Source organism: Miniopterus natalensis, chromosome X, assembly GCF_054644295.1.
Source record: "Miniopterus natalensis isolate mMinNat1 chromosome X, mMinNat1.hap1, whole genome shotgun sequence".
In the NCBI taxonomy this organism is placed as follows: Eukaryota; Metazoa; Chordata; class Mammalia; order Chiroptera; family Miniopteridae; genus Miniopterus; species Miniopterus natalensis.
In genome coordinates, this window is record NC_142103.1 from 57,096,019 (window position 1) to 57,105,724 (window position 9,706).

The window sequence follows — 9,706 nt, forward strand, 5'->3', positions numbered from 1 at the left end:
CCAGTTCCAAGGGTGCATCTTGAGCTTGTGTCCTCAAGCAGCACAGTAGGGTATGAGGAGGCAGTCTGAAACATGGAAGTAGGACCTAAGGGACCAGGCAGGCCAAAAGGGGCCTGGAACCTCCTGGGCCATCACCTGGGCTGCCCTGTGGGCTTGTTTCCAGAGCTGGACCTCCTGTTGCTGGAGGGAGGGGTAGCTGTGTTCCTGCAGGGTGTCAGGTATTGGTGGGGTGGGGGGGGGCGATTGGCTAGGACCACAAATGGGAAGCAGTGTGTTGGGAGTCCTTGGGTCAGCTGGTACCTACCCTTGGTGTTCAGTATGGTGGCCACAGGAAAAGCCATTTGCTAAGACACACAGGCTCCAGGTGGTTGTCAAGACAATCTTGCTGCCAGACATTCAAGGCCAAACTGCAAGTCAGGGCAGGTGCCCCGGACCTCCTCAAAACACCTCCCAGGCATCCTGTGGAACTTGGTGGAAGTCAATTTCGGAAGAAATACAAACAACGTCTCAAATATGTGAATCCCAGTGACTGTCTCATCAGGGCTTTGGCCCTGAAGTGCTGGCCCACGCCCTGTTCATCCCCACCACCCAGTGGCCCTGGGTGGCTTTCCCAAGAGAACCTTGTGTGCTCTTCCACTCCCACCCCTAGCCCTGTGGATCAGGACCAAACCACTTTCTGGAGTGTTAAAACAATTAATGTACAAGTAAAACCTAAAGACTCCTGAGGATCAATAGAGAGGTGGCTCTGACCTCTGTAGGCAGCATAGTCAGGGGTCCTGCAAAGTCAAGGGCCCAGAACTGTCCCAGACTCATTCATGACATTCACACATCAGCTGATTGTGGAGTGTTCAGCAAAAGGCAGCAGAGCCTCTGTGAAAGAGCAAGAATAAAAATGAGTCCTTTGACACCTGCAAGAGTCACTGACAGTTTATGTTTCTATTCGGCCCAAAAATACACCTCTGTGGGCCTCAAATTATCTTTTCAAAAATTACTAGACATATAAATTTAAATATTCCCCAACCTGGATCCCTTCCACCAGCCTTCGGTTCCTCCCAGTAGCTCCAAAGTAAAAGATTACAGTCTATTCCCACTCTGGGTCTTTACATGGCAGCTCCACTTCTCCTGGAGCTGCAGTTCTAATATGAATGAAGGTGACTTTGCAGCACAGAGGCCTCTGCTGGCTGCACTCACATGACTGACAGTTTTGTTTCCAGGTGTTTTGTAGAAGGCTTTAGAATGTATTCCCAGAACTTTGGATTTGGACACCAGGTCACCTATCTTTTTGCCTTGTTCTAACAAAGACTCCATGGTGTATTTTTGTCTCATCTAGTTCAACCTGTACTTTACTCATGAAGTCAGCTTCTTGCGGATTCTGGTATGTACTACGGTAGCCCAGGGCTGCATCTTGGATGGTAGCAGGGGATCCAACTGGCCACTAGATCCTGTTGACCTGCTTGGAGAACCCATCCAGCACCTCCTCCAGCAAGGTGAAACCCACTTGGGACATGTAGTCACTGTCAGCAATGACCACTCCTGCAAGACTCATTTCACATGTAGACGTGGCACGGATATTCTTGCTCTTTCACAGAGGCTCTGCTGCCTTTTGCTGAACACTCCACAATCAGCTGACTTGTGAAGGTCATGAATTTCTGAACACTGAACCACTGAAAGAAGCTGAAGGATGCATGTCATAGGCAGCTTTGAACAGCACCATCTTGTGTGTACCCTTGTAAAGGATGCTTAGGTTGTAGCTTCATGGTGTCATGCCCCAGGGCCACCCTCCTGGCCAAGGGACTGGTTCTCAGTGAACAGCACAGCCACTGCCCCTAGAGACAACCACCGGCTGTTGACAGGTGGGATGCCACTTGCTCCTCCTGGTCCAAGGCTAAGCAAATTTAAGAAGATTGGGACCATACCAATTACCTTTTCCAACCACAATAATGTGAAACTAGAAATCAATGACAGGAGCAAAGCAGGAAAATACACAAACATGTGGATATTAAACAACATATTCCTGAACAACCAGACTGTCAAAAAGAAGTCAAAAACTATATTAAAAATGTCCAAAAACAAATGAAAATGGAACCACAGCATGCCAAAACTTATGGGATGCTGCAAAAGCATTCCTGAGAGGGAAGTTCATAGCAATAAATGCCTACATTAAGAAACAAGGAGGATCTCGAAAAACACAACCTAACAAAAAAACAAAACCGCAGACCAATATCTCCAATAAATATGGAGCAAAAACTCTCACCAAAATATTAGGAAACGAAACTCAACAACACAATAAAAGGATCAAAACCATGATCAAGTCCAGCTGCTGTGGATCAGTGGTTGAGCATTGATCAATGACAGGAGTCTGTCCCCCTGGCAGAAAACTTCCCGGCCAGACCTGGCAAACAAAGGGGAGAGTCTGTCCACCTCAGTGAGCTGAATAGCAACCGTTATTGCATCTGTAACCTTAACCATCCCTCTGCATTGTCATGCAAGGTGGCATATTAGCCGATTCCAGGAATTAGGACATGGACATCTTTGGGCACCATTACACCCATATCCAGCACTCAGCTCCAACTACATTCCCTGAGTGAGCCAATCTTCCCAGAGAGTCCGGAAAGAGCAGTTGGCTGGTCGTGGTGGCGCTGATGGTGCTGGTGGTGAGGGTGAAGGTGGGGAAGGGAGGGTCTGCCCAGGAACTAGGCAGATAGCAGAAGGTGGCAGGCTGGGAACTAGGGCTCTCCAGGCAGCCACCACTGCCTCCCAGCCTGGAGAGGAGGTTTGAGGGAAAAGGCACAAAGGACACACTGAATTAGGGCTGTGGCCCAACCTCATTGTTTTTCTTTAATCTATGCCTCAGTATCTGCCGCCTATTTTCCCCTGGAAATGGAAGGTGCTCAGCCATGGCCTGTGATGTGCAAGTTTACAGCAGCATCATTGTGCCACAGTGGGCCTGAATATGAAAGAGGGAGATCGTGTGCTCAGAGGAGGCAAGGGAAGCTGGCAAAACTAGCCACCACAGGTTGTGTTCCTGCCTCCCACGACCCCTTTGACGCACTTCTCCCCATTCTCTCCCTGGCGACGAGGGACCCAGGGCTCCGGGGGCAGTGTGGGTGCTGGACTTGCCCCCATCACAACCTGCCCCCCTGTCTCCATGGGCAGAAAGCCCAGCTAGAAAGTCTCTTCCAAACTTTGTCACTCAGACAGCGTGTCACCCCGCCAAGAAATAAGAAATAACCACTGGGTCAGGGTCACAGCCGTAGCCTAGGCAAACCAAGCCCACCTTCTCAAGTGAGGGGTTTGCAGTGGAAGGATGAAGTCCCACGAACGTTCTCTTCTGGCTTGGAGGTCTGTGGTTGTTCCATCCCATGCGTGATGGTCTGTCCACCTGAGCTCATGCCACAGGGGCCCGGAATGGAGTCAGGGTGAGACTATGGGGGAAGGGTGGAACTGAGTCTGTCCTGTTTCCCAGGCGCCGTCACTCTTTACTTCCCATCTTCACTGCACCGATCCTGCCCATGCCCGGGTTGGCTCACATAGGGGCGGTCTCCTATGTGAGATCCCTGCCTCTAGGATGAGGCCTGTCCAGACTATGCTGAGGTGGCCGTCCTCCCGATTTTCACTCCATCAACCACAGTTGTCAGACATCCTAGGATCGCAGAGTAGGATCCAGAGCCACCCCCAGCAACTCCGACATTTTGGGCACCTGGATGCCCTGCCTTGGGGTTTGGCGACTTCTGCCTCATTCCCACCCCACCCCACCCCACCCCACCCCATGTGTCAGGAATTTAACAATGCCCCTTGAACAAAGTAGATCCCACCCTTGCTTTTGCTCACGCAGTCCCTTAAGGGTCTTGACCACAGTCTCTACTGCTTTCACTGCCTGAGCCACATCAAGGGACATTATTCCCGATTAATTTTATTCACAAGCACACACACACACCCCAACCTTGAAAGTTCTATCCACCATTATCCCCCCGTTTGTGTATCAAACACTGGTCTCTGGGGAATGGAGTCTGGCAGAACCAACCCTCGACTCACTCAAACACAAGTCTGTCCCACTGAGTCCCAGGCCCGCACAGCCCTGGGTCCTGGCTGAGGGAAGGAACCCATTCCCAACCCTCAGAGTGAGATTCAACCTTGCGTGGCCTAACGAGGCAGTTTGGGAGACTGCGCTGGGGCACAGAACTCAGGAAAACCTGTGTCACGGGCTGGTCGAATACAGTATTTGAAGGGGACCACATAACAACATTGAGACTTATCAACCGCCCTCGCCTTAGAAACGGGCTGCCCACTTTCCAATCAAGGGTATAGAGATGAACAGGCTAGAGGAGGGGCATTAGCGGGCTAGGGCAGGAAGGATGTGAACCCTCTGGTAGGCAGTTTCCCCAGGTTGGCCTGCAGCCAGCACAACAGACTCATTCCCTGTCCTTCAGGCAGGAGACTAACCCACGCTTTTCCTCCGTGTTCCCGTACCTTCCCCTGTGATCTGCAACTCCCTGGGCTGTGGCTGGCTTCTGCCTCCACCCCTCTACTGAAACCCAGGAGGGGGAACTGACAGGATTGGCAGCCGGAGTGTCAAACAAAGGTGAGAGCTAAAGAGGAGGGGAGGATGACCCGCAGGTTCCTGGGTGAGTTGTCTGTGTGCGTGGTGGCACCAGAGGGAGAGAAGGACTCCAGGGAGAGAACTGGGCCTGGGAAGGGGGAAGATGAGCTCAACTGTGCTCTTTAACTCCTGTTGAAGTACAGGTGCAGGGAAGGCCACCGACGGAAAGCCATGGGGGAGATCAAGGGTGTTCAGACAGCAAAGCAGAGTAGACTGGGGAGGCCCAATGACTGTCGGGAAGAGGGACTGAGCTCTGGAAGGGGGTTGTAAGTTCCTGCTGAAGGGGAGGGGAAATGGGCGATGAATGGCATGAGACCCCAAACGTGGAGGAGATTAGAACACCAAGAGGGCCTGCAGGGGAAAGGGGGGAGATGCTAATGTGGCCAGGCTGATCCAATGCAGAGCCTGGACCCGGGGCATTCTGGTGGTCTGACTGAAAGGCTCCTTTCAGAGGCTGGCCCAGACTCTCCGCAGACAGAAGGCCCACCACAGAATGCCAGAAGTACTGTATTGGAAAAAGCTCTGAGATGGAGCAGCTCCAGGCCCTCCCCACCCCAATCCCCTCTTCCACCCATTCCCCCAAGAAAGACCACAGAATTTGTTCTTTTAAACATGCTTTGATTTTTTTTTGGGGGGGGGAGAGGGGAGGGGAGGCTTGGGGCAGGGAGAGAAACATGGATGTGAGAGAGAAACATCTACTGGGGATCAGGCCCGCAACCTGGGCATGTGCCCTGACCGGGAGTCGAACCGGCGACCTTTTGGTGCACGGGATAACGCTCAACCAACTAAGCCACACAGGCCAGGGTGAGACCACAGAATTTGAGAGGGACTTTAATTTGAAGCTGCTGGGAAATGGGGTGGGAGGCAAAAGAAGGGGGACAGAAAGCCTTGGCTGAGGTGGAACAGGAGGGAACCAGCTTGGCCGCAGCTCCCAGACTGCTCCTCTTGTACCAAGATGCTGGGCTCAACCTGTCGAACAGAGCAGAGTCAGGGAGGAGCCTCGAGCCAGAGGCAGCCCATAGTCCTCCTAAACGGCCACGACTGTGGGAAGGGCTATGGTGTGTGTAACACTCACATCAAAGGTTCTGGAGCTTGTCAGCCAGGGACTGCATGGCCGCTGAAACACAGAGAGGCATAAGCAGGCACATCCAGATGGAGGAATAGAGAAGCCCGGCCCCTGTCCCTGTGGGGAACCGCTTAGCCCTGCAACCTGAAACCCCCTCCAGCCCCTACCCAAGGAGCCCTGGGCCTGACTCACTCACCCACCCCACCGCCTGAATTGAGTGTGGAAATGTTTTCCAGACAGGACAAAATGTGCCAGCAGCGCCCAAGCTTTGGGGCACATCAGAACCATTCAGAATTTGTCAAACAAACGAGACCCGCAGAAGCCATAGCAAGCAGTAGTTGAAGGGAAACTCAATGAGGCATCTCTAAACGTTCTAAGAGAAGATCTCTAGGACTGGTTCTCGTTGGCAAAGTGTGCTTGTAGTTCCGTCCACACTCTCCTCTCTGTCCACACACTTAGCTGTACATGCACAGCAGGCTCCAGGGCCAGGCCTGCTAGGTTCTCCTCCCCAGAGGAATGTTGGGCCCTGTGAGGCCGTCTGAACCTGCAGCCCACCCCCACCCCACGCTAAGACACTGCAGTCCGGCCCTGCCCCTCCCAGCCCCAGCCCCAGCCCCAGCCCCAGCCCCAGCCCCAGTCCCAGCCCCAGCCCCAGCCCCAGCCCCAGCCAGAAGTTCCTCCTACCTAGATGCAGTCTAAGGTTGTATATTTGTCTCTGCAGCTCTGGGCACTAGGCCAGCAGACACCAGGGAAAGAGAAATGATTAGTATACTCAGGCCTCCTCTCCCCTCAACGGCCTCCTCCCCTCCCTACCACTGGGGCTACACTGGCATGGGCTCCTCAGTGGAGAACGGAGGCACGCTCCCTCCTTGAGGTGCGGGATGATGGTGGTGGTGGTGGTGGTGGTGGTGGTGGTGGTGGTGGTGGTGGTGTGGGGAGGGGGGACAGAAACATATCGGTTTAATCTGGACACGGATCCCATCGTCTAGCTTGGGCCTGTATTCCTAGGAGCCGGGGGAAGCATTACCTGAGGACAACCCTCTGCTCCAGGTGGTTGCTGCTGCCTTCCCCGCGTTGGGGGATGTCCAAGTGGTTCCTGGTCACCTGAGAGGGAAAGAACTCAAAACCCAGCTTCCAAAGCTCCCAGGGAGGTGGAAAGGGCTTAGCGGGGTCTAATGTGAGGCAGCACCACCCTCTGCTGGCAACAAGTTGCCCCTACTCTGCCCAGTAGCTCCACCCTTCTCTCTGGGCTTGCCTCCCCTGTTCCCCAGAGGCAGCCCACCCACGACTGTGGTCCCCAACACTGTGTGCGGCTCTGGGTTGGACGCTCACAGAGCTGCAGCCAAAACCAGCCCCTGGGACGAGCCCAGGGGCCCAACAGGACTTATCAGAAAAGGCCCTGTTCTGCGCTGAAACTCTCTGTCTGGAGTTGCAGTTTGGGGCACGGCCGCGAATCACCCCTACGCACAAAACCCCACGCAGAGGATGAAGTGACTTGAGTCCAGCCCTGTCAACACCCGCTTTCCTGTGGTTTGAGAAGCTGTCTGGGTAGGCGGCTAGGCAGGGAGGCAGAGAGGCAGGGAGGCAGGGAGCAAGGCTGAGCCCCAGCCGGAGCCGGAGCCGGAGCTGGAGCCGGAGCCGGAGCCGGAGCCGGAGCCGGAGCCGGAGGTTCCCTCCTCATCCCCTCTCCCCTCCAGTCCCAGCAAACCCACCGGACTCACTGGAGGGTGTGGGCCCTCTGGGCAAGCCTTCTCCCTGGCTCAGAGCCAAGGGCTGTGAGTGTCCTGGCATCCGGGCGGCTCTGTTGTTGCCGTCGCCACTGTTGCATTCTCGACATGATGGCCCTGGACTGTGTGTCGGAGGCTAAAAGAAAAAGTTCTCACTTATTCGGACTCGGGATGTGTGCGTGTGCGTGTGCTTAGGGGCTGGAGTGAGGCAGGGAATAGGGAAGGCAGTTCCGAGGCTGATCACATCAGCACTTTCTCCCTCAGTCAGCCCCAGGTCAGGAGGCCAGGCCGAGCTAGAGAGAACAGTGGGGCCCTGCGAATGCCCAGGCCCCCTGCAAGGACGGCTTGGGGAGCAGCTAGCAAGTAGGAGTCATGGAGCTGATGGTTCTAAACATTGAAGCTTTGGGGCCCAAACTTCTAAGGGGTCTTCCGGTCCAAATCAGCTGTCCCAGCCCTCCCTTCCACCCCAGTGGGGAAGCTTGCCAGTTGTGGAGATTGTTGCCCGGCATGCACAGGAGTGCTATCTTAGGGTTTGCCCTGGCTAAAACCACCCAGGTCTGGCATCCTAATGACCCAGGGTGCCCAATGACAAGCCCTGAGAAAGGGACAGAAGGAGCACAGATAGAGAAGTGCAGGGCTGGGGCAAAGGCTAGGTGGGGAGCGGGGAGGAGCATGGCCTCATACTCACTGGGACATTTGGGCCTGGCTCTCTCTTCGGTTCCTTATCTTCTACCATGACTGGCAGGGACTCCCTCTTCCTCCTGGCCACAGACTTCTGCCCAGCGCCAGTGTGCTTGGACCGTTTGGTTCCCAAAGGGACCAAGGAGTACCTCTTGCCCCTCCCAAGCAGTGGAATACCAGAGATTGGGGGGAAGGTGGCTGGTTCCAGGGGAGCTGCTGAGACACTCTGCCCCCAGGAAGGAAAGGTACTCAGGAGGGCAACTTTGGAGGCCCCCCCTAGGAATTTCTTCTCGACCACTTTCCTTCCAAGAGTGACCTTGGGCAGGCTGACTGCAGCAGCAGCAGCTCCCGGCAGGTAGCTGGACCTGCTCCCCGCCTTCCCCCAGACCACACTGTGGGGTTTCTTAGAGGACACGTCCAGCTCCCCAACAGCCTGCCTTTCCCCGACCGAAGCGAGTGGTCGGGGAGCGGAGTGCAGGAAAGAGCCTGGCACGCGAAGGAACTTCTCCCGGACATGGGTAATCGAGTGTCTGGGTGTGCCCTGTGGGCTCTTGGGTTTGGCCTGGCCTCTGCCCTTGCGACAGATGCTCACCCTCATCAGCTGCATCTCACCGAACTCATCTGATGACTCGGAGTCGGAAGGCGAGCCGACCAGGCCTTCCGCAGAGGACCGCTGGCGACCCACGGTGACTTCCGACCTATTCTTAGCACCTCTTTTCGGGTTTCCCCAGGCTCGGCCTCCCTCAGGCCCCCTGAGGTGCAACGAGGGGGCGGAAGGCAGCGGCGATCCCACCAAACCATGGGCCTGCGCGCCTCTACCACTGGGACCTGACTGTAAGTCCACCCAAAGGGTGGACACTTCAGAGTCGCAGCTCTCTGGGGAGGGGTTTCTGCGGACACCCAAGTCATCCCGGTCGGTCAGCTGCTGCAGGATGGCCATCGCGGCCTCACCGCCAAGGTAGTCCAGAGTGTCCCCGTCGACGTCGGCCGGAGAGCCAGGTCGGCCTTCGCGACCCCAGAGCACCCCCCTTCCCGCTTCCATCACTTCCTGCTCCTCCTCGAAGCCCTCGGGGTCTGGGAACCCGCTCTCGCCCTGGCTGCTCAGCGGCACCCCCAAAGCATGGCCTAGTCCTCCGGCCTGCTCCCCGCCCTCTGCGTCGACCCCTGTTCTCCAAACGGACCCCTCATCCTCGTCGGGGGAGCTCATGTCGCCAAGTCCCGACAGCCCAGGTACGGGGTAGACGATCGCCCTGGGCACGGTGGCAGCGGGACCGCCGAGGCCTTCTGAGGGAGCCCACTGTCACCTCACGACAGGCAGCTCACGAGTTGGCCTCCAAGAGCGCGAGACTAACTGGCGCCTTCGACGCCGCGCCTTGGCCTTCTCATTGGCGCGCTTCCCACCGTCAATCAGTGCTTCCCTTCTAGGCCCGCCCCCCGAGGCCCTAGCCAATAGGGTGGAGGCCTCTGGTTGGTCCAGAATCCCAACGCCTCAGCGGCCCTTGGAAGCCAATCTGGCGGAGGAGTGCAGTAGTTCGGGCTCCCCTTCCGTCACTTCCTGTCCGACCTCCCCTGGCCAGGTACCTACGTTCCAACTAGAGTCAAAGCACGAGCCTCTGTACAAAAGGGGGGAGA

The 9,706-nt window shown here is 55.9% G+C and overlaps 1 protein-coding gene and 1 pseudogene across 1 annotated transcript; both read right to left on the reverse strand.

Annotated features, from left to right (window-relative positions):
- Positions 1–1,074: 1,074 nt before the first annotated feature.
- Positions 1,075–3,898, reverse strand: LOC107526797 (synaptobrevin homolog YKT6 pseudogene; annotated as a pseudogene).
- A 4,144-nt stretch (positions 3,899–8,042) lies between these two features.
- On the reverse strand, positions 8,043–9,281 carry CXHXorf49C (chromosome X CXorf49C homolog). The gene has a single exon (XM_087813370.1). The coding sequence runs from the start codon at positions 9,279–9,281 to the stop codon at positions 8,043–8,045; it is 1,239 nt and encodes a 412-aa protein (XP_087669496.1).
- Positions 9,282–9,706: the final 425 nt, after the last annotated feature.